Below are 26,121 nucleotides of genomic sequence, written 5' to 3'. Positions count from 1 at the left end.
CAATTGATTGATGTTTTGATATATGTTTGTAATGAATTACTAAATTACAATAACAAAAAAAAGGAAAAGAAATATTTCATAACTCCAAAAATGATAAGATTGCTCTTTTTTTGGACTTTCTAAGCCCTACAGATACTCAAATAAGACAAAATGAACGTCATAGATATAAAACGCATGCTGCCTCAGACTAACCTGAGTGGAGCTCTTTCACCAGCGAAGACATGGTGTTTGTGATTGAATCAGCAGCAACTAGTAGATCATTCCGAAGATTTCTAGGTACACCTGGGGAAGCCATTTTCAAAGTAGAGGAAAACACAGAACACAGTAGAATGAAGTGTGATCATGAAGGAGTAACACAGATATGAAACAGGATTAGGAGGGTTTGGCTTTAGTACATCTGCTTATTAAAGAACGGCTTTTTAAAGAGACCTTAAATCTTTTCGACCTGATCACAGTCAAGGTGTACAAGTATATTTGCATCAGTTCTTAATCAGTATTTCAAACAGATCCCCCCAAAACCATTCCCAAAATGTTTCTTTGTCCATCTGATTACTAGATCTGTCAGTCCTCCAAATTTGAAGAAAATCGGATCAAAACTGAAAATGCCGACCCAGTGAGCGTGAAAACATGTGCACAATTTTACTGTTATAAGAGAGCAAAATGATTGTCCATAATGTTTTGTAACACAACAAATAATTCCTACTCAACTCCTGTGTCTTTTTTATTACAAAATACACACTTGTACAGCATTTCTATGTTGTGTATTGTCTATATGTCCATACTGTTGTTTTATGGTTTAAATTGGAGGCTGACAAGTTTCCTCACTGAGGATTAACCCTTTCGTGCACAGTGGTCACTCCAGTGGACAGTTATTCTACAGCTGTTCTCTTGTATATTCACAGATTTTGTTGTTTTATTTGCGTATCAACTGACACAGTGGACGCTAATGCATCCTCCCATACATTGCAATTCATCCCATTACTGTAACTTTCCTGTTCCTGATAAACCTCATCTGCAGTGACATATCTGAGTGTAAACCAATTGCTAATTGTGATTAGACTGTAATATTTTTTTTTTTGTTGCTAAATCAAAAAGTGTTTTTTTGCATATTATCTGAGTGAGTAATAACTATTATATGTTAAAATGTGAGAAAACATCTGCGGCAGCATTCAAAATGTTTTTATTTCATAGTTTTCATGCAGTATGTCAGTAAATGCATGTTTCTGTGCTTCACAAATGTCATTTTTAATCTGTTCTGTTGTTTGTACATGCAGCCTGTGCTGCTACTCATTCTGTTTGTGTGCTCCCTCTTGGCCAGGTAGTTATTGTAAATGAGAATCAGTTCTCAACTAACGTACCTGGTTAAATAAATGTTAAATTAAAAAAAATAAATTAAAAGGCATGGTGTCCAGCTGAGTGGACTTTTCTGTAACTCCATGAAAAAAAAAGGTTCATAAAAATGTCAATCACATTGTTTTATTTTCATGCCTAAAGAGGAATAAAAACACTAAGGGAAAAAATTTTGATTAAGGTTCTCATAATTCCTGCATGAAAGGGTTAATAAAGCTAATTGAGCTGAATCTAATCTAAAATGTAACATCTGGATCTATGACATTACCAAGTAGACTCACCCTGAGCGAATGCCTCCAGCACATCCCCTCCCACTCCTGCCAGGCAGTCCTGTGGTGTGTGAGTCGGGGTGGACCCAGCTGAAGTGGAGCGAATGGGCATGGGCATGGAGCAGCCCGCACCGTGACTGGGGGACGAATGAGGGGAGCTTCCGGACTGGGACTGCAACATGAACACCACAACAAATAGAATGTCATCTGCATATTAGCATTTCAACACAGGATGCAGTTTCTGCTGCGACAGGTCTTACATCAACACAACAGACATGTGGTCATAGATGATGGTCGGAACCAGCACAGGGCTGTCCAGCTCATGTTAGTTCAGTTCTACATTCAGCTAAATCTGATCTGCACTGGGCCCAACCAGTCAAATAAGAACAGAATAATATAGAAATAATGTCAACTCCAAACTTTCCTCTATGTTTTAGAGCGAAAAAAGTACATTTATATTATGAAAATGATTACATCTACAAACTATCCTTTCAAAACATGTGAATAACATGAACAAACTGAAAAAATAAGTGCAATTTTAACACTATTCTGCCTCAGTTTATCATTTACACATGTACATTAGAACTGACAGATCACAGTGGATCTACAAACACACCAAACATTTAATAACAGACAGAATATTGTTCAAATTATACTTACTTCTCTTAAGACATTTCAGGTTGTTCATATTTAATAATAATAATAATAATAATAATAATAATAATAATAATAATAATAATAATACATTTTTTTTGTATAGCACTTTTCATAGAACTCAAAGACACTGTACATACAGCAGATAAAAACAGACACCAAACACATTAAAAACAGATAAAAAGCAGGTGAAAAAGGCAGGTATACAAATATAAAACAATTAAACATTAAAATTACACATTAAAAGCAATCTTAAATAAATGAGTATTTGTTCAGGTTATTCACATTTTTTGCAAAATTATACTTTGTTTTAGTATAAATACATGAAAATATTTACATTTACAAAGAGAAACATTTGCAGTTGTCATTATTTCTCTGTTATTCTGATAGTATTTGACTGGTCCTGCCCACTGCAGATTGAACTGGTCTGAATGTGGAACCTGAACTAAAAGGATTGTTCATATCTTAGTGTAATTTTTGCATTTCACAAATTCATCCCCAGGGCCGGACTGGACCCTTTGGCGGGCCGGATTTGGCCCCCGGGACGCATGTTTGACACCTGTGAACTAGCATGAGACCATGGGAGTTTTTGTCGCCACCGCTGAAGAAAATCTACTGTTCATAATGACATGACACCACTGACAGATGATGAAATAAAACACATTTATGTGGAATGAAGGATTTCTCTGAATTTGAGCATAATTTGATATAATCTAAGTACTTACAACAAAACATCTAACATAGCCCCAGTTGTTGTGAGATATTTTAACCCTTTCATGCATAAATTAGGAGAAGCTTAGTCCAGATTTTTTTCTTGAGTGTTTTTATTCCTCTTCAGGCATGAAAAAACAGTGCAATTGAATTTTTTTATTGAACCTATTTTTTATGAAGGTAGATTTGTTTCTTTATTGCTCTAACCATAAAAAAAAAAAATTCAATCAAAGAAAAAAAGTGTTGAATGCAAAAAAAAAAATTATAAGATCCAAAAAAATTGCATTTGAACACTTTTTTTCTTTGATTGAAAAGTATTTTTTATTATTTTTTTTGTTTTTTTTGAGTGAAGTGAATTTATTTATTTTTTTATTGAAAATATTTGTTTTTGGTTTGTACTTGTACCATAGTAAATGTACTGTGATTCATTCCACTACTAGAAAACAAAGTCAAATAAAGCAATTTCGGGTGATTTAACTGGTAAAATATTCAATAAAATAATCAGAAATATAATTAAAAGTAACAAAATAAGACAAATGCAAAAAATTTTTAAGATCCAAAAAATTGCATTTGAACACTTTTTTTCTTTGATTGAGTGAGGCTTTTTTTCTTGATTTTTTTTTTTTTTTTTAATGGAAAATATTTCTCTTTTTTTTTTGTTAAAGCAATAAAAAAACAAATCTACCTTCAGAATTTTTCATGGAGTTCCAAAAAAGTCCATTCCGCTGGACACCGTGTGTTTAATTTTTGAAGCAAAGAATGCAAATATCAGAAAGTGATCTACTGTGTGAAAACTATCAAATCAAAGCATTTTTAACGCAGCTAATCTGATGTTTTCTCACATTTTATCATATTCCCAATTTTTATTAGCAAATGATTTACACTCAAGCATGTTAGTGCAGATCAGGTTCATCAACAACAGCAAAGTTACAGTAATGGTCTGAATATCAGTGTATTATGGGATGGTGCATTAGTGTCCACTGTGTTGGCTGATATGGAACTGAAACAACAAAACCCATGAATATACAAGAGAACAGCTGGAGAAGAACTGACCACTGGAGTGAGCACTGTGCATGAAAGGGTTAATGCAGAAATGTTATGTAATCAACCCTGGCATTGACACTTTGCTGTCAAGTGGAAAAAATACCCACAGACTTAATTCAAGCCCAGATGCCATGGCCATGGTCTGGACTTCAATCAAATGAATGACTTTAGAGGCTTGAGTAGTTCAGTACTAATGCTCCTGTTTGCCTTTACACTGTGTCCTTAGCTCCTGAGAAGCTCAATCATGGAAAAACAAACTGCTTAGAAACACTGTTGGAGATCCTGTAAGTGGTATTCTGAAACACAACCATTCTTATTTTCATGTGTTAATACACCAGTGAAAACATAATTCTGAAGATTATGTTCCATTTCTGCAATTATAGCCTCCTAAACCCCCCTAAATCTTAAACAATGTTGGTTTAAAATGTGTGTTTCAGCTCAGGTCAGCAGTGGTTGTGCTGCCACTGCCTGAATTCAGGTGTTTACTGAACCTGCACTGCAACAACAACCTTTTCTCAAACTCTAAACAAATAAGAAACACTCCTGAATGATGCTTGAATATATACACATCACAAAAAAATTAATTCAATGAGACATTTGTAAGTCTTTTCATAACGTTAACAAATAATTTTGGTGTTTTCCATGAGATGCTACATTCTTCAGATGTGGAGAAAATAGAAACTGCCTTTGCTCGGTCTGCATTCTCCGTGAAAGGAGCTAAACTGTGGAACCTGGTCTCCGCTGAAATAAAATCTTTGACAAGCTTAGGTTTATTCAAAAAACTTACAAAGAAAAGGATGTGCCAGAAACAGCAGTGTGCTCATGTTTAACGCTTGTATAATGTTTATGTTTCTTTGTTTTAACCTGAGTATTTTCTTTCCTAAACCACAGTTTTGTATGGAAAAGGTCACTGTCTCTTCATTCCTGTCTGTATTTTAACTTTTCATAAAAGCCCATCTAGGGACCGGTGCTGCAAATTAGCTTTTGCTATAAGCACTATGATGCATGCATGAGAGTGCTGGGTTACAGTAATGTCAGTGTTTTTCAACCTTGGGGTCAGGACTCCAAGTGCGGTCCCCTGGAATTCAAATGGGGTCGCCTGAAATTTCTAGTAATTGATAAAAATATAAATAAAAACTTACTTATAAAAAAAATATGTTGAGTTGAGAGAGACAATCCCAATCCATAAAAGACAAACTGTGTCTGAAACTGCAGCACTGTGGTTCTGTTTGTGTCACATGTTCACTGTGGTCAGTTTCAGATGCTGCAGCTCTTTCATAATTCATAGTTTCAGTTCTTGTTTGTTCAGTATTAATTGTCCTCCTTGTAAATCCCAGCTGGACTGACTGGACAGATCCTGAGCCTTTGTGCAGTAATCTACACCTGGATTTACTGCCTCTGTCCACGATAACAGACATTATACAGACTAAATGTCCTCTAACATTAATGCTGATTTGCAACATAGTAGAGCAAACTATTACATGATTAAAAATCGGACCAATGGCCCTGTATCTTAGCGTCCAAATTCAAAGCTTTGGGAAATGTATCCAGATCCATTTATTCTCCCCCAGTTCTGTGTATTTATTCTATCACAGAAATAGTCCATGTTTTGCTCATATTCCAATCAGATCTGTAAAAAATTCAAATTCACACTTGATATCATTGATACTGATTTATTGGATCAATCCACTTCCTATGTGTTATAATGAGGACATTTTTCAAAGTGGCACCAAATCCAGAATCAGATCCAGATCAAAATATTTTTAAATCCCTTGTGTTGACATCATCATACAGAAGCTGTATACCAAGTCTGAAGTCAACCAAAACTGGAGTTTCGGAGAAGAAGAAGATTGAAATTTTTGTAACGGACGACAGACGATACCAACGGACGCCGCACGACGACAACAGCATACAACCTGTCGGCTGGTAAGATAAAAACAAATAAATTTTAGCAAAAAGTTATCTCCGTTTTGAATGTCTGGGGTCACCAGAAATGTGTGATGTTAAAATGGGCTCATGAGCCAAAAAAGTTTGGGAACCAGTGACTTTGACCGTTCTGCTACGAGGCTGACAACCACTGGAAGTGTTCAGAAGAAACACAGAAGGTTTGTGTTGGGGTTAGGCTTCAGTTCAGCGCTCCACCATTCTAATCCCAGACTCCAGGTGGGCCTTCTGTGTATTTACGTCTCGTTATGCCTTTCACATTGTTTACCTCGTTTTTTTTCTTGATAAGTCATTACATTTTTTTCATCTCATTGCATCTTTTATGTTTTTTTCATATTGCATCTTGTACAATGTTTTCATTCTGTGTCTTCAGTTACTATTTTTATCATGTTACACACGTCATTTATATCATTTTAATTCTGTTGCATATGTCACTATGTTTTTATTTGTTCTGGACATTTTTGTCACACTACGTATTGTGCTGTTTTCATCTAACTGCCTCTTTTACATCGTTTGTGTACAATGTTTTTATCATGCACCTTCTATAACATTTGTATCCTGTGTCTGCCATCTTGTTGCAGCTTTTAAGTGACTAGTGTCTAGTTTAATTTTTAAGGCTGACTTCTTCCTCTGTTTCATTTGGTCTTTAATGTGGTTTTTTTTTGGGGGGGGGGCACTGGTCTATGTCTTTTGTATCTGTCCCTATCAAATAAACCAAATAAATAAATAAATGGATGGATAATTATCAGTCTCTCATTAACAAAGCCAATTGTGGAATAGTGTGATCTGATGGAGGATGGTGTAGTGTGATCACAGATTGTGGCTTTAAGCTGAGGTGACCTTTTGCTTCTGACTTTGATTAAAACAAACTCAGACCCAGATGTGACCAAAAGAACTTAATCCTTCTGGGGAGAACAAACAAAAACAATGGTTTAAAGGAAGAGAAAGCCTCTTGGTAACGCTATCCTCACTGGCGGTGCAACAACATCCATCCATATTCTGTCTCTATAGTGCACCTTTCCTGCAACGGGCTGGTAATGAGAACCATGTGTGGCTGAACGAGCGGGGCCTGTGCTGAGTCGGGAGCTAGATCTCACAGAGAAAGGATCAGTGTGTGTTTGTGGGACTGGTGCAGGTCCAGGTCTGTGGCTCTGGGCCAGGCAGCAGATGGCCAGCCAGACTGCAGTCACATTAGAAGGGAGGTTGTTAGCACCCATGAAAGGAACGAGTCCCTGACATTCGGCTGCAGGAAAAAAACACAGTTCTCTCAACTTGTGCGGACCACAGATCTGAGAAACCTAGCGGTAGAGTATCCTCGATTAATAAACCAGGGGCTCGTATCTGCGTTAAATAGTGAACAAACCCGTTAGCGCACCTTTCAGGGCAAATAGTGAGCTAACGATGGGTCCGTGAACGCAGGGGCTTAACGAACGCAAAATCTGTTTCTGGGCTCGTTGCATTCACTAAACCATCGTTAGCTCACTGTTTGCAACTATATGTGAGCGAATGAACACGAACGCCTCCGCTGTTTCCATTCATCTGACAGCACTGTGGTACGAATGAAGAATTACTATAGGCCAGGGCTGTCAAACTCATTTTAGTTCAGCTCCACATTCAGCCACATTTGATCTGCAGTGAGCTGGACCAGTGAAATAATAATATAATAACATATCAATAATGTCAACTCCAAACTTTCCTCTATGTTTTGGAGCAAAAAAAAGTATAAGTGTGCAATGAAAATGTTTACATCTACCAACTCTCCTTTAAACCAATGTGAATAACATGAACAAACGGACATTTCTTAAGAAAACTAAGTGTAATTTTAACAATATTCTGTCTCAGTTCATCATTTACACATGCAAATTACAACGTACAGACCCCAGTGGATCAACAAATACACAAAACATTTAATAATAGGCAGAATATTGGTAAAATTACACTTCAGACATTTCAGAATGTTCATATTTGTTGTGGTTATTTGTGTTTTTGTGAAAAGTTAGTTTGTTTTAGTGTAAATACAGTAAAATGACATGAAAATGTTTACATTTACAAAGAGAAAAATTTGGAGTTGTGAGTATTTCTAGGTTATTATGGTAGTATTTGACTGATCTGACCCACTGTAGGTTAACCCTTTCATGCATACTGGTCACTACAGTGGACCGCTATTCAAAGCTCTTCTCTTGTACATTTATGGATTTTGTTGTTTTAGTTCCATATCAGAAAAGCACAGTGGACGCTTACGCATCATTCCATACACTGTGATTCATACCATTAGTGTAACTTTGCTGTTCTAGATAAACCTGATCTGCAGTGACATGTTTGAGTGTTGAAGGGGTGGGGATTAAATAAATTAGACTTCCTCCCACTGCTTTTCAAATGTGCAAATGAAGTCATGTATATGTATACGTTTTTTTGTTTTTTTTTTTGTTTTCTTCCATGACCTCTTACTTCCTGTTTTATTTCTAAGGACTAAGTAAGATTACTTTGTCTTGTTGCATATTCGAAATAAACTAAACTTAAAAAAAAAAAAAATCAGTTGCTTGTTATTGTTACTACACTGCAATTAACCGTTTTTGTTTTGTTTTTTTTAACAAAAAAGTTGGGATTTTTTTTTGCATATTATTTCTATGAAGTGAGTAATGACTAGTATTAGAGTTTGTTAAAATGTGAGAAAAATGCAGATTAGCAGCATTAAAAATGGTCTTATTTCATAGTTTTCACACGACATATCAGTAAATCCATGTTTCTTTGCTTCAGAAATTAAATGCATGGTGTCAAGCTGACGTTTTTGGAACTCCATAAAAAATAGGTTCATCAGAAAATTTTCAGTTGCATTGTTTTTTTTTCATGCCTAAAGAGGAATAAAAACTCTCAGGAAATAAATGTTGATTAAGGTTCTCATAATTCATGCATGAAAGGGTTAAATTGGTCTGTTTGTGGAACCTGAACTAAAATGATTCATATCTTCAGTGTAATTTTTGCATCTCATAAATTCATCCCAGGGGCCGGACTGGACCCTTTGGCGGGCCGGATTTGGCCCCTGGGCCGCATGTTTGACACCTGTGCTATAGGCCATTTAGGAGGTGGGACCTCCTCCCTCACCCTCAGCTGTCTGGATGGACCCCCTCAGCTGTGTGCATGTGCCCCCACCCTCCTGCATCCTTACAGACTGGAACTCCATCAGCAGATGCACGTCCATCAGTCCTGCTCTCATCTACAGCCTGTCCGCTGGGCTCTCCTGTCATATGTCTGATTATTTTCATTTTGTGTTTTTTTTTTTTTTTAATCAATTCAACAATTTCCGTAAAGCATTGTGAGGGGACTTTGTTGTGATATTGGGCTCTATGAAAAAAACTGAATTGAGTTGAATTATTTATACACATACATCATGCGTCTAAGAATGACCTGAGTTATTCCACACTGGTGAGTTTGTTAAAGACCTCAAAATGGTTATTGTTGGCCGTAACCAAGGTTCTAATAGTTTTGGATTTTTCATTCTAGTTTAGTTTTATTTGGTTTTGACTTTTTTGTCTCCAATTCAGTTAGTTTTAATTAGTTTTTAGAGCAGGTTTGCTAGTTTTCTATTAGTTTTCATTATTTTCTAAATGCTTAGTTTTAGTTTAGTTGTAGTTCAGTTGTAGTTCAGTTGTAGTTCAGTTGTAGTTCAGTTGTAGTTCAGTGGTCTCTTTTCTCTTCTTCTCTGTCGTCGTATTCAAATCAATCCCAGACAGGACTCTGCTGCTTTAGTCTCCATGTTTCCAGGTAGAGTGGGGACCAGAAGACGACTGGAAACCACAAGTGAACACAAGTGACGGAGCAAAAAGTGTCGGATGGTGCCACCAGCTAAAACTGCTTGAGGGAAATAAATCAATTTTATATCAATCTGACATTGACAAAGACGAAAACGAAGGGAATTTTATCCAGAATTTTTATCCGTTTTAGTTAGTTTTGTAAACACACAATACAGTTTCAGTTAATTATTGTTTTTTTCTCTTAATTATAGTTTTTATTTATTTCAGTTAACGAAAATCTGTTTACAATTCTAGTTTTCGTCATTTTGTTAGTATTCGTTAATGATAATAACCTTGGCCATAACTACGCCGAACAACAGGACAAAGAGATTGTATAGAAAAACTGAACTATCCATGAATCGATGCAGAGAATAAAATTCAGTGAGCGGATCGGTCCTCACACGGTAAATTTGTTTTTGTTGGTGCAAAATGTCTGGGGGGAAAATCTGATATCATCAAAGATATTGTCAAACTTCTGTTAAAAATCTTCTTTTTCAAATGTTAATAATATTTCAAAGGAAACAGATGACAGAAATAAAGTTGAATGAACACAGCTACAAGAATATATCCTCATTCTACCGTGGGCCTCCGAGGTCTGTGTAAAATCAGCCCTGGAACGTGGAACTGGGTGAGCACAGACTTTAACCAACTAGCCCAGACACGTTATAACACAAAATACGTCCATTTAACGCATTTTGCATTGCATTAAGCTTAACCATTTAACGAGCAAGTGCAGAAACGAGTCCCTGATTAGTATAACCCATATAGAGAGTGGAATCCTGTGATCTCTCCTAACCCTTCTTCTAGAGTGTATTTAAACAGTTTCTCTTCATCCTCCTCATGCAAAGGGAAGGCAGTAAGGCAGGTAATCCCATTTCAGAGGGTGGGCCACTGTGCTGTAGTTGTGTATGTTAAGTGCTGTGACCAAAGCCATGTATTAAGCCTTGGAAACTGAATTAAGTGCAACTTACAGCCTGCTTCTGTTCCTCATCCTATCAGGCAGCGAAGGCAAGCAAAAAGAGAGTAAGAAGAGTGAGAGCAACAGAGTTAAAGCAGCAAAAGAAGAAGTAGCATTTTTGCATGCACTATAGGGTACAGTAACATAAGGCTCTCCATTAACTTAGTTTAAAAAATGCCCATGTTTTATTTCAGAATGAGACTTTTAACATCCACCCTTTTCAGTGAACCCTAACCCCAACGTAGGGCTGGGGTGATGCTTAGGATTGTAACAGAGGAATATGTATATATATATATATATATATATATATATATATATATATATATATATATATATATACATACATACATATATATATATATATATATATATATATATATATATATATATATATATATATATATATATATATATATGTATACTAGGGATGGAACAATATGAAAATTTCATATCACGGTTATTGTGACCAAAATTATCATGGTTATCATTATTATCGCAGTATTATTGAAATTGGGCTCAAACTGTTCAAAAAGTACTAATACACACACTGAAATAATTTAACCAAGTTGTATTTAAAAAAAATAAAAATAAAAAATAAGATAAAATATTTGGCACAGTGCACTTTCTCTTGGCAGAAACATTCAAATATTAACCCTTAGTGGTCTGAGCCTATTCTGTCTGTTTTTCAGTCCTTTTGATTTGGCCTTTATATACTATAGAAACAAATGTTTACTATACCCATGTGTGGGATCTGTTTTTTCAGCACAACTTCATCTATATCATCTGTCTATTATTTTTTCACTTTAACCTACTATAAAAACATAAAAGGACAGAAAACACACAAAAAAATATAAAATCTGATTTGAAAAATTTATATAGTTTATTCCATAAATAACACATAGATGCTTAACGAACCTTTTCACAGACTTTAAAAGTGAATATTGGTTCCAAATATTAGGTATAGAAAATTAAAATTGTAATAAATTAAAACTATACTCAAATATTTGTCATTAAAGCAGATCTTTACATCGGCGTTTTCTCCCCTAAAAGTGTGATAATCAAACACAGTTATCATGAGAATTAGAATTTAAACAGTAATACTAACCGTCGGTAATTTTACCGCCGTTTATCGTCATACCGGTAATCGTTACATCCCTAATATATAGACACACACACACACACACACACACACACCTGCAGCTCAAACAACTCATTCGATTACACAAATATTAACTCCAGCCCTAACACTACAGCAGGTCATCAGTGATGTGATGGATGTTTAGAGCTTTGTGTTTGTGTTCAGTAAAATAAGACCAACGAAACTTAAAACTTAAAATACTAAAGACCCAGTGTTGAAATAGCTAGGTAAGTCATTTAATACTGATTAAGCGGTCCACAGAGATAAAAGCTTGTAAAACATCAGGCAGTGGTTCTACCTTTAGCAGCCTCATGAGTCCTTCCAACTGCACCATCAACTCCCGTCTGCTTTCTTGTAAGGCTGACATGCGCCGCTCCAGCTCATCCTTCCTGTGTCTGTGGCAGAGACACACAAATGTTGAGTACAGCTCTGAGAAGCAGATTATTTCACAGATGCGCATGGATTTTTTGCAAATACTGAATATAGCAGCAGTGTCCAGATTTGTCCAAAAAGTCAAGAGTCAGTTACCACAGATTATCCCTAAGTAGGTGGGCCTAAGTGAGCATACTGGCTTTAGAGTTATATTTCAAATCAAATCAAATCAAATCAAATCAAATCAAACATTATTTATATAGCAGCAAATCCTAACACAAGTTATTTCATGACACTTTACATCGACAGCCAGTCAAGAGTGGACTCATGACCAGGGAATTCATTGACACCCAACAGAATCCTCCAGGAACAAACAATGGACAACAGTGGCGAGGAAAAATGTCCTTTTAACAGGATGGTCGTCTGCCTTAACCAGTTTAACCCTTTCATGCACAGTGGTCACTCCAGTGGACAGTTCTTCTACAGCTGTTCTCTTGTATATTCATGGGTTTTGCTGTTTTTCTTTCACATCAGCCAACATATTGGACGCTCATGCATCATCCCATACACTACAACTGATAACATTACTGTAACTTTGCTGTTCTTGATAAACCTGATCTAACATGTTTTAGTGTAAATCAGTTCCATGTTATTATTAGACTGTAATTAACAATTTGTTTTTTGTTTTTTTTGCACATTATCTCCATGAAGTGAATAATGACTAGCATTAGAGTACGTAAAAATGTGAGAAAACATCAGATTAGCAGCATTAAAATGTTTTTCTTTCATAGTTTTCACAGTAAATACATATTTTTTGCTTCAAAAATTAAACACATGGCGTCCAGCTGAGTGGCTATTTTTGCAACTCCATGAAAAATAGCTTAATAAAAAAAATAATGGCATTGTTTTTTCAATTCCTAAAGAGTAATCAAATCACTCAAGAAAAAAAAATCTTGATTAGGGTTCTTGTAATTCATACATGAAAGGGTTAAGGTAAATGTATTAATTATGATCATTTTTTCTCATTTTCGAGGGGTCGTTTTATGGCATTATACTGTGTAGAGTCGGCATAAACCAGAGTCCTGCTTGTGTCCATTTTTGCGAACCCGTGCTCACCTGCACTCACCTGCACTCAGTACCCAACCTGTTCAAATAAAACCTGTAAGATGACCTGTCCCTCCTGAGGAAAGACTTGGAGTGGTGGAAAAACAACCCCCCCCCAGAGTCTACAGGTGGATGCTGGGGTGGCGGAGAGGGCTTCCTGTCACCAGCACTGGTGTGGAACAGGGGAAGCTGGGAAATTCTGTTAGTTTCAACAGACTGCCAAATTGAATTTATTGATGTGTAGGGAGAGAGTCATGTCATTCGAGTGTGAACAAGCACAACTACAGCTGCCCGTCTGAACGAACACACTGGCATCACTTGTATTGTGTATTATTGTTTATTGTTCCTTGGCATGTATACAAGACAATAAAAACACAATAATAATAACTGTAAAGGACATGCCGGGGAAGCCAAAAACCAAAGTGGTTTATCGTGGGCCTCCCCAAAGACTTGAAATAAAAAAAGTACTTACAGTGTCTAATACAATATACAATCATAAATAAACAAAATTAATTAAAAGAAGGAAATGAGTCAAAAACAAAACAAAACAAAAAAACTAAATACATCGTGAGCAGTGCACGTAGAAATAAATAAGAATCGACAAAACTATGAAACGAAATTCAGAATGAAACTAATGAGTTATCAAACTAAGAAAAATGAGAAATGAATCAAGAAGAGCAAACAGATCAGGTGAAAGCAGTGTTCGGGTGTTCTATGAAATCCAGTTTTAAGAGTTTTTTGAGTCTGGGTCAGAACACACACGTCTGCTGTGACTGGCTTAAATGGTTCCATATGATGGGGTATGATACAGGACTGTAAACAGTTTCTGATTGGATTTGGTCCTAATCGGTCTTAGTAGATTCCGCTGTCTTGTCCTGTGGTGATGAATGTCTGAGCTGAACCGGAAGAAGCCTTTGCATTGATCAGGTAAACATGAACTGTTATTAACAATTGCATGGACAAATAAGGCAATCTGACATTTGTTGATGTCATACACAGTCCTAACTTTTCAGTGGTGAAACAGATCAGCAGGGTGTGCTGTAAAAGAAGCATTGGCTGCGATTCTGACAAAGCGCTTTTGTAGTTGATAGAGTGGTTTGACAGAAGTTGTGTATGTACTAGCCCAGATAATATTGCAATATGTTAAATAAGGATATATCAAACTGTAGTAAAGGGTCATAAATGTGTCTTGTGTGAACACTGATTTGACTTTTCTTATGATTCCTATGTTTTTTGAAATTTTCTTACAAATAAAGCTAATATGATTTTTCCATGACAGTTTTTCATCTATCAATATACCTAAAAAGCGAGTGTGTGTTACCTGACCGATGGATTTATCATTTATGAAAATTCTAGCCTTCTCTTTATTGTATTTCTTGTTCCTACCTGCAAAGATAATGACATTTGTTTTCTGGATATTAAGGGACAGTTTATTTGCCCTGAACCTCTGATTCACTTTGTACAGTTCTTTATTAACAGATATCAATAAGATGTCAAGATTTTTGTGGGACATAAATAAGTTTGTGTCGTCTGATTTATTAGATATTTATTTTCTTTTCTACTTTTCTGTTTGCCCCATGTTTACTTCATTTTACCTGTGCCTGGGAATTTATCTAGATTTATTTTCTATGCGCTATGCCACATGTTTACCTGTTACCTGGCAGGACCCAGCACAGATGAACTGATTTGGCAGATGAATCGTTCTGGGAAAAATTTTTATCAGGCCATCACTATCAGCAAATCTTAGCACTGATAGCCCCGGTAGCCCCTGGCAATTAAAATCATACACTGGAAATAGATTTGGAGTGCAAAGAGTTGGTGAAAAGAAAAATCATGCTAACCTACCTTTTTGCAGGTAGGTTAAAGATGCTGGAGATTTTCATTGACCAATTTTTCATCAAATGTGTAAAAACTCAGTCATATCCTCAGTGTCATGAATCTGTAAGTCTTTCTGGGATTACTCGCCTGAATCTCTTAAATTATGATGAACAGTTTCAAAGTGCCATCCACCGTAAACAAAACCCATGTGTTTACATTCAGACCAGGAGGTCACTAGGGCATCTGGGGAATTTTTTGTCGCGACGTGCATTGTGGGAAACAGAGGATCGCGCTGCCGCAGGTGGCTGGGAGGTTCGCGCAGCACAAGCCTCCGTTTCCCACAATGCACGTTGCGACAAAAAATTCCCCAGATGCCCTAGTGACCTCCTGGTCCGAATGTAAACACATGGGTTTTGTTTACAGCTCACATCAAAAAGCCTCTTGAATTCATGACTTGGAGCACTGACATACAATTTTAGGTAGATATGATAGTTTGAGTGGCTCTGTTATTATAGTTCAACTTCACATAAACACAATAACATAACTGGAGTTTCAGGCCCTTGATAAAGTGATAAATAGCTGGATGTCCCTTTCTGCCTGAGACATCTACTCATCATCGCCCTCTGGTGTTTACACTGTATACTGCAAATTAAAAAACCAAAAAATCTGAGTCGTGTAAACTCAGAAACATCTGTGCTCGGACATTTACCCTACAGAAAGGAAATATCTGTGTAGTGGAGCCAGCCTCCAACTGTAGAATGTAATGAGACAGTTTCCACCTGACAAGATTCTGCTCCAAAATCATAAATCTCGATCTGGCTCATGGTGCGAAATATGCAACATTAAACTGATAATGCTACCTGGGATAACTGTCCTGCAGTAATACACACCCATTCATTTTCAAATGAATTCGTATATTTTTGCTATGATATGCAGAACTGGTTTCTTCTAAATAATAAATCAATCAATCAATAAATAAATAAAACTGAAAAAATATTCTGTTCCATCTACATCACAGGTGTCAAATATGCGGCCCAGGGGCCAAATCTGGCCCGCCAAAGGTTCCATCCCGACTCGCAGGATGAAAGTGCAAGAATGAACCTGAACAGTCCAGGTTGTCCAAATCCTTTTGGTTCAGGTTCCACATACAGACCAATGTGATCTACCGTCAAAAGAACAACACAATAAACCAGAAATAATGACAACCACAAATTTTCTTTGTGAAAAATTTACACGAAAAAAATAAGCTTACACTGTGGAAATATTTACATTTACAAAACTATTTTTTCACAATAAAATGCAAATAAATACATAAATAAAAACAAATAGGAACAACCTGAAAATATTCTGTCTGTTCCTAAATGTTTGGTGCATTTATGGATCTACTGTGATCTGCAGTTGTGTTCATAATAACAGCTGGAATATTGTAGAAATTGTTCAAATTTTAGTTCCAAACTCCAAAATTTTCACAATATTCTGCCTGTTACCAAATGTTTATGGAACTCTGTGTGTAAATGTACATGTAGAAATAATAAATCGAGGCAGAATATTGTTAAAATTGCGCAAATTTCTCAAATGAAATTTCTGTTTTTTCAAGTTATTCACATCTTTTTTTTGTAAAATGTAAATATTTTCATAATTTATTAGTTTTTTTTTTTTTTTTTTTGTACTAAAACAAAAAGAAAAACTTGTATTTGTCATGATGTATAGGTTATTAAGTCATTATTTTACTGGTTTGGCCCGCTGCAGATCAAATTTAGCTGAATGTGGCCCCTGAACCAAAATGAGTTTAACACCCCTGGTTCTACATGCTTCCTAGAAGTAATCAAAGCTGTATGTATTTAATCTGCTCTGATGATAACCCCTATGAAATGAAGATTAAATTTAAATTTGTTTTGGCTTTACTGACCTTAAACTTTGCTACTTATTCATTATTTAGGCCAGAACAAGGAGTCATTCGGGGTAACAAGTGCTATAACACGTCCTCTCAGGGTGAGTTTCTTCCAAGAAGTGGACCCAAAGGTCTGAGGACCCTGCCAACATGACGAATGTCTGTGCTGCTGCTGAGGCTAATTTAAAACCACCCCCTGAACGAGGAAGACACCATTCCTGTTGAAGAAGGAGTTTAGCCCATATAAACATGACTATGGGAAGTTGGTTTGTAGCTTGATTTCCTTAGCCCTCTCATGCACAGTGGTCACTCCAGTGGACATCTCTTCTCCAGCTGTTCTCTTGTAGATTCACAGACGTTGTTTTAGTTCCAGATCAGCCAACACAGTGGACACTTATGCACCATCCCATAATAATACACTGACATTCAGACCAGTACTGTAGCTTTCCTGTTCTTGATAAACCTGATCTGCACTGACATACTTGAGTATAAATCAATTGCTAATTGTTATTAGACTGTTAACAGTTTTTTTAAAAAACAAAAAGATGTTTTTTTGCACATTACACTGGTCTACAATTTTTTAGAAATGATTTGCTTCAGAGATTAAATGTGCTAAATGTTACGTATTTTAATAAGATTAATTGGAAAATAAATGACAAAAGTGCTGGTTTGCTGATGTTTTCATGGTATATGATTAAGTGTTATTACACATATATATTGGTTTATGTACATTTATATAATAGTTTTATAAATCTGCCACTAAATAGAACCTGTACAGTGAATGTATTCTAATGTGCAGACAGTGTTTTGAAGTAGATCTTGTAGCTCTGAGACAAATATTCCTTTTGAATCAAACCCATTCTCTCGTTAATTCTTGAATTTCACATTTTGACCCAAGGCTGTATCTTGGAAAGTTCAGCCAACCAGCATTTTTGACTGGATTTTTCTTTATCAGTGACTCTCATGTGGTAAAATTTCATTACTTTTATTCTGGAAGCATTTTCCTTGTAGACCAGTGTTATCTCAGTGTTTAATAACAAGTATTATCGTATGTTAAAATGTGAGAAAACATCAGATTAGATTAGAATACTTGACACAGGACATTGTAGATCATTTCCCGATATTCCGAAAGTTTTGAACATTTCCAAAAAACCTGAGAATGGTCAACATCCATCTCCCCGCGTTCTCTCCAACATTCCTAATGCCTCTGGAACTGTTTACTTTTAAACTTGGGTGGAATAAAAAATCTTATAAGGTTTTTTCCAGGCAAATTCCCTCCATGTCCGAGAGCTAGTAGTTGTATGATGTAATTTCCACATGTTTAGCCAATCTATATCATCCATTTCTATGTCAGATTCTCTTTCCCATTTTACTTTTACATAGTAAGTTGCTTTTTCTTAGTTTTCACACAGTATGTTACTTCAAAAATGAAACGCATGGTGTCCAGCTGAGAGGACATGTTTGTAACTTCTTGAAAAATAGGTTCATAAAAAAAATTCAATCACATCGGGGGGTTTTTTTTTTTTTGCTTTTTTTTCCCTAAAGAGGAATAAATACACTCAGAAAAAAAAAATCTTGCTTAAGGTTCTCATAATTCATGCATGAAAGGGTTAATGTATGCCTCTGTCCTCCTGTGGTATGGAGGGTGGACGGTGGGGGCAGTACCTTAGAAGCCGTAGCTCAGTAAGAAGCGTGGGGTTCTGCTGTGCTTTTTCTGGGGTTGGCTGAGACGCCTGTTCGTGCTCCAAACGCAGCCTCTGGATCTCCTGGAGGATCTCTCTGAAAAACACAACCCATCCATTAACCCAACTTCAGCTGTTACTGAGGGTTTTACACGTCAATCCTCAGTCGACAATATTTTTTGCTGCCATTGGGTAACAATCAAATCATAATACTGGAAGGCCTCAGAGTGTGTGTGAGGGTGTGTGTGTGAGGGTGTGTGTGTACATGTGTGTGTGTGTGTGTGTGTGTGTGTGTGTGTGCGTGTGTGTGTGTGTGTGTGTGTGTGTGTGAGGGTGTGTGTGTGAGGGTGTGTGTGTACATGTGTGTGTGTGTGTGTGTGTGTGTGTGTGCGTGTGTGTGTGTGTGTGTGTGTGTGTGTGTGTGTGTGTGTGTGTGTGTGTGTGTGTGTTGGCACAATTCTGACAAATTCAGACATTTTTACCTGGACAATTTAGTACCTACAGCTGAGCAGTAGTCCAATCTCCATGTTAAATATCTCGGCAAGTCATTTTGGAATACAACTACCTGAATCACAGAGTGAGTGAGTGAGTGAGTGAGTGAGTGAGTGAGTGAGTGTATGTGAACAACCTGAAATGTCTTCAGAGAAGTCAGTACAATTTTAACAAGATTCTGTCTGTTATTAAATGTTTTGTGTGTTTGTAGATCCACTGTGATCTGTAAGTTCTAATGAACATGTGTAAATGATAAACTGAGGCAGAATAGTGTTCAAATTAAACTTATCTTTTTCAGTTTGTTCATGTTATTCACATCTTTTGAAAGGATAGTTTGTAGATGTAAACCTGTTCATAATGTAATTTTACTTTTTTGGCTCTAAAACATAGAGAAAAGTTTGGAGTTGACATTATTTCTATATTATTGTTCTTATTTCACTGGTTCGGTCCACTGCAGATCAAATTTAGTTGAATGTGGGCCCTGGACTAGAGTATTGTTTTTTCCAATCACTCACTCACTCTGAGTTCTGTAAATGAAACTGGTTCCGTTTATGGATCTTGAAACTGGTTCTGAGATCTGTAAACATAACTGGTTCTGTAAATGTAACTGGTTCTGAGATCTGTAAACCGAACCAGTTCCGTTTACAGTTTTCGGAGCTGGTTTTGAGAACAGAAGCAACTTCCCTCTGCCTGTAAAAACTTCTTTTGTGGAGACTGTACTGCTGTCGATACTGTCGTAAGAATGCTAGTTCCTCTAAAACAGGGCTGTTGAACTCATTTGAGTTCAGGGGCCACATTTAGTCCAAACTGAACTCAAGTGGGCCGAACCAATAAAATAATAACAGTGAAAAAAGTAAAATTATATTATGATCAGGTTTACATCTACAGTGTTTCCTTAAAAATTTAAATAACATGAAAAAATTTAATTGTCTTACGAAAAACAAGTGCATTTTTAACAATATTCTGCCTTGGTTTCTCAGTTTATCATTTACACGTGTGTTACAATCACACAAAACATTTAGTAACAGGCAGAATATTGGTCAAATTGCATATGCTTTTCTTAAGACATTTCCGTTTGTTCATATTTGTTCAGGTTATTCACATTTTTTATAAAAGTATAGTTTGGTAATGTAAACATTTTCATATAGTTTTACTTTTTTGCACCAAAAAACAAAGAGAAAATTTGGGTTGTCATTATTTATAGGTTATTATGATAATATTTTACTGGTCTGACCCACTTGAAATCGAATTGGACTGTATGTGTATGTATGTAGATTGGTTGTTAATATCTTCAGTGTAATTTTTGCATTTCACACATTCATCCCAAGGGCGGACTGGACCCTTTGGTGGGCCGGATTTGGCCCCTGGGCCGCATGTTTGACACCTGTGCTCTAAAATCTGTGAAAATGCCTCAAAGGGTACAGTAACTTCTTTAAATCATACTGCTGTCAAGTCACCAGTAAAAATATACAGAATAGAAAATATTATATACAATTTTTGTTAAAATCATGAACTGTACCTGTTTTTGTTCTCCAGCTCTGCAATCAGCTGTCTCTGTTGCTTATTGGCATCGAAATTAAAACTCAGATCTGTCGGAGGACACTGTTGCTGAAAAACAAAATGACCACAGAATGGCATTAAAAGTGTGTGTGGAACAAAAGTCAAACACAAAGAAATACAACATGACCACAGGGAGCAGTAATGATGCTCTGTTGGAGAATTAAGCCTCTACACAAACTACCATCCATTCCTCTTATCTTTTACTCTCACATAGAACAATGGAAGAATAAATCAGACAGTACTCTTAGTGCAGGGCTGTCAAACTCATTTTAGTTCAGTTCCACATTCAGCTAAATTTGATCTGAAATGGGCCGAACCAGTAAAATAAGAACAATAATATAGAAATGTCAACTCCAAACTTTTGTCTGTTTTAGAATGAAAAAAGTAAATTTACATTATGAAAATGTTTACATCTACAAACTATCCTTTCAAAAGATGTGAATAACATGAACAAACTGAAAAAATCAGTGTAATTTGAACACTATTCTGCCTCAGTTTATCATTTACACATGTTCATTAGAACTTACAGATCACAGTGGATCTACAAACACACAAAACATTTAATAACAGACAGAATATTGTTAAAATTGTACTGACTTCTCTTAAGACATTTCTGGTTGTTCATATTTGTTCAAGTTATTCATATTTTTTTGCGAAATTCTACTTTGTTTTAGTGTAAATACATGAAAATATTTATATTTACAAAGAGAAACATTTGGAGTTGTCATTATTTATGTGTTATTATGATAATATTTGACTGGTCCTGCCCACTGGAGATTGAATTGGTCTGAATGTGGAACCTGAACTAAAAGGATTGTTAATTACTTTGTGTAATTTTTGCATTTCATAAATTCATCCCAGGGCCGGACTGGACCCTTTGGTGGGCCGGATTTGACCCCCCGGGCTGCATGTTTGACACCTGTGGACTAGTGTATTTGTCCTCATGATATGTCTTAAACAGTGTCGGCTGCTGGTCTTTCAGACAGGGGAAGCTCTTTGTCGGCTTACATAAAAAAAATGGTCAGGTTATTACCTCTGCCAAGGAGGTTATGTTTTGGCCAGGGTTTGTCTGTCTGTCTGTTTGTCTGTTTGTCTGTCTGTCTGTCTGTTAGTGTGCAACATAACTCAAAAAGTTATGGACAGATTTTGATGAAATTTTCAGGGTTTGTTGGGAATGGGATAAGGAAGAAATGATTAAATTTTGGTGGTGATCGGGGGTGGGGGGGCCCACGGGGGGGGGCCACTGATCAGCCTTGGCGGAGGTCTGCGCTCTCCGAGTGCTTCTAGTTTAAACATAAATTCGTCCCTCCGTTCCTTTTTCAGAAAATGCTCAGTGACCTTATCGTACCAACTAAACAAGAAAACACTGAAATTATGTTAAATTGAAACAAGAAAGTACAATGAGTGTGTTTTATTTACAGTGCAAGAAATGAACAGTTCATTTGGTTTCTGTGATTTCCCAGCAGAATGTGTGACGGTATTAAACTGAACTGTGTCAGTGAAGGAGCAGATCTGAAAACAGCTGTCAATCAAACTGGATTCAGCCTTTGGACTGATCCTCCAATCAGCACGTGGAAGCTCAGCGTCCGGCCCGGCCGAGCTCCGCCCACAGCTCCATTCACCCCCAGAGACGCTGAGCGTCCGGGGGCGGGACAACACGGTGGCATTTATCCAATTAGCGTCAGTTTAGAGTCAGTTTAAAGCAGTTCCACTCAGTCCCATTGAAGTGCATGGACGCTGAGCGTCTACGGACAAATGCACTGAGCAGAGATGGAATGAACAAACACAGACACGGGAATGGAGGAGAAGTGAACAACATCCAGTCCACTGATCTGGGATCAAACTGATTCTGAACCAACTGGTCTGAGAGATGAACGTGTTCCAACACATTTGGAGTCAATGAAATGAAAACAACTGAACAGATTTGAGCATTTAATTTGAGTCATTTTAGGGGAAGCTGAGCTTCCACTGCAGTCTGACATATGTCCAAGTGTCCATGGAAGACACTGAACCCTAAACTGGTCCCAGTTGGACCTGGTGGATTTGGAAAGAGCTTTGGACACCATGAAGGAGGAGAAAATGAGCTAAAGAAGTGCAGAACATTTACCATTTAAATCTACATGTTTAAACTGTTCAATCTACATGTTACTCGTAAATATGTTTACAGTTGGATGTGTTTTTAACAGTACTGTTCTGGAAACCACAGCTGACAGTTTTTTTCTGTAAAAACAGGATTTTTTACAGTGTAGCCTAAATGTGGGCAGTTTTGTAGAGCTCACACTTAAACAGATTCAACATTGACTTAGTTCTGCAGACACAAAGAAAAGCCTCACAGTATCTTGTCAAAGCATTAAATCTGAACTGCAGGGAAAGTGAAGCTCAAAGGTGTGCACTGGAGCCACTCACCGTGGAGTTACCTGCCTCGGCTGCTAGGCGGGCAGCGTAGCGAGCAATGAGGCGATGCTCTTCATCTAGTCGGCTGGGACTCTCCAAGACACTGAAAAGTCAAAGACAGGGAGATGATTCACACACACACACACACACACACACACACACACACACACACACACATACACACACACACACACACACACACACACACACACACACACACACGCACACACACACACACACACACATAACCCAATGTCAAAAGCTCTTACATAAGTAGTAGTTTGTGAAGTGTAAAAGTATTTGTCTGTGGTAACTGGTCATAAGAATGTACAGAGACGGATAAGAGAGGATGCAGTATGCCAGATGCATCTGTGCCCATGCCAGCGCCCATTCTGGCCGTTTCATCACCAACTGGAAAAGTCAAACAGGCGTGAGACTTTAAAGCATCATGGGCGTGGCATATGGCATGGACAGATGACAGGACATATGTTGCTCCTTTTCAGCAGGTGGTTTTTGCGATGAAGGAGCGCTGAAATAGTCGTGGGCACTCAGCCTCAGACAGGACAGCCGTCTAACTCCAACTGAAGAGTGAGTGATGATTAAGAGCATAAAACCCAATCTGGTGTTGGACTCACTGCATCAACAACCACGCTTTCCACAGCACTTCACTACCCAGGCATCAAACACACCGCAAAACTTCTATTCAAATCTTATCTGTCACAAAGCAGAGAGAAAAGCTGCCAGTGTGATAATTTTAGCTGCTCCTACCCCTATCTCATTTGTTTTAGAGGGTTTTCTTAACCCATATGTTCTTTTTCTGTCCTATGTTACTGAAATTTTGGGGTGATTACTTTATGATCACGACTAATACTCTGGGGAAAAATATCAATACGTGTCCTTTTATAGTGATATTTGGGCTCCCTGTTGACTCCTGTTTGAACCAAATACAGTCTGATAGAACAGCTTTGACATCCCTCCTTGCGAGACGACGTATCTTATTTTTGTGGAAGTTTCCTAAACCCCTGTCTATTTCATTTTGGCTTAAGGATGTTATGTTTTTTCTCTCACTACAAGGCTCCTCAACTAAATATTTTAATAAATGGCAATCTTTTTTAGATTACTTTCAATCTTTACAAACGCTGCCTTCAGATTGATCTCTCACACCTCCACCCTACTCTATTTTATTATTGTTTAGTTGTTGTTGTTCTTTGTCGTAATTTGTTCTGTCTACCAATTATTGTCACATTTGATACATCTATGCAATGTCTAATATTTTAAAGTGAGCACAGGCATCTACAAGCTATGACTTTTAATTTTTTTAAAAATGTTTATTTATTTATTTATTTATTGTTATTTTCTTCCATTTCCATTAGCTCAGTTAACATTCTTGTACATCACAGATTTGATACTGCTTGTACTTATTTGATTTTCTGCAGCTCACAGACTATGTTATGGTGTTCTTGTTTCTGCCGTTGCCCCTTCTCGGAGGGCCGTGGGGTTAGTGTGGGCATGGGGGGAAAATGATATAAAAGGCAATGTACAATGAATGCACTGTAGTTCTGCTCCTTTGTATGTACTGTTACATTGCTCAAAAAAAGATAAATAAAAAAAAAAAAAAGTTTTCTTACTCACACTGATGATACCTTCAAATACTCAAAGGATCATTCAACTTATTTCACGGTAGAGTCACCTGGCTTGAGAAAAATCACTTAATTTATACTAAGAAAAAGTCAAATCCTTGTACCAACACATCAAAGTATGTGAAAACAGTATTTCAAGACTGCCTAGAATTGCCTAGTTAAATGGGACACTTTGTAAATAATTGACACTCTCATCCTCAGGCTGAAGCACAGACAGGGCCTGAGGTTTTGTGTAGGATTAAAGTAATACATGAAGACACATCAGGGAGTTGTTCGGGTTGGCACAGGACTAGGCTGACCTCTCAGAGTCTGCTCGGGCTGGCCGTGCATGTCTACATGTTTCTCTTCAGGCTATCGGTATAGAAGCTGTTCCTGCTTTGCTTCATCAGGGAGTTTCCTGGCATGACCTGACGGTCTCTGCCAGGTTTTGGACAAAGAACTGCCTTCCAGCCCCCCTGGATTGGCACCATTCCCAGGTACTTTTATTTGGTTCCACAAGAAGAAATCAGCATTTTTTTTTTTCCTTTTTACTGAAACACACACTGTCTCCCTCTGGTCTGAACTGAGGAAACAGTTGATGGATCATGATAGACTCTGCGCATAGAGGAGATAAAATGTTTATTAGTTCCTGGTTGCTATATTTAGAGTACATCTCACAATGACTTCACAGAGAATATATTATTTATTTGTAGTGACGGATTTCAGTTGAATAGCTTCACTGAAAAGAAGGAATAATCATAACATGTAGCTTTAAAGCTCCGTTCTTGAAGCGTCCAACAAAGTCTCACAATTCTAATGCGGAATTTTAACAATATCTACTTAAATATTCTTATTCTTAGAGATACATGCAGCGGATCTGTAGTGGACAGATCCGCTGCATGTATCAGGACTGGCATCAGCCATGATCGAACAGATCCATGTTAAATGTCAAGACTTTGATGTGTCAGCTATCAGCAGTGTTAGGGACGAACTCATTACAGCGTATCGCCATCAAACTACCAAATATCTGTGGGAAAACTAAATCATGGTTATTACTTAGATTACGTAGGGGTTACATCTGAAAATCTTTTCAGTAAAATGTGTATAAATAGCATATCATAGTCTGTAGCTTTTGCTAGATTTGTAGACGGTATGGATCTCCAAAGGCTCCCAAACAAATACAGTGCAACATAAAGAACACAGATCTGTCTGTCTGTCCGTCAGCCATGAATTCAATTTGCAAAGAAAGATTAGAAATGGGTTCAATGTGAAACTAGAAGCACTCGGAGAGCGCAGACCTCCACCGAGGCTGATCAGTGGGGCCCCCCCG

At 37.1% G+C, this 26,121-nt stretch overlaps 1 protein-coding gene across 6 annotated transcripts in view; it reads right to left on the bottom strand.

Annotated features, from left to right (window-relative positions):
- dtnbb (dystrobrevin, beta b) overlaps window positions 1-26,121 on the bottom strand; it is an 86,533-nt gene that overhangs the window by 4,727 nt on the left and 55,685 nt on the right. For all 6 annotated transcript variants that reach the window (XM_030126009.1, XM_030126005.1, XM_030126010.1 and 3 more), the window contains 7 exons: window positions 23,185-23,275; window positions 20,738-20,826; window positions 18,710-18,823; window positions 12,158-12,254; window positions 10,735-10,755; window positions 1,632-1,791; window positions 193-282 (listed from right to left, as the gene is read on the bottom strand). In XM_030126009.1, the coding sequence (XP_029981869.1) occupies window positions 193-282; window positions 1,632-1,791; window positions 10,735-10,755; window positions 12,158-12,254; window positions 18,710-18,823; window positions 20,738-20,826; window positions 23,185-23,275 (662 nt within the window). The remainder of the gene's footprint in view (window positions 1-192; window positions 283-1,631; window positions 1,792-10,734; window positions 10,756-12,157; window positions 12,255-18,709; window positions 18,824-20,737; window positions 20,827-23,184; window positions 23,276-26,121) is intronic.

Source organism: Sphaeramia orbicularis, chromosome 22 (assembly GCF_902148855.1).
Source record: "Sphaeramia orbicularis chromosome 22, fSphaOr1.1, whole genome shotgun sequence".
Classification (NCBI taxonomy): Eukaryota; Metazoa; Chordata; class Actinopteri; order Kurtiformes; family Apogonidae; genus Sphaeramia; species Sphaeramia orbicularis.
This window is presented reverse-complemented; position numbering and strand designations above follow the sequence as displayed.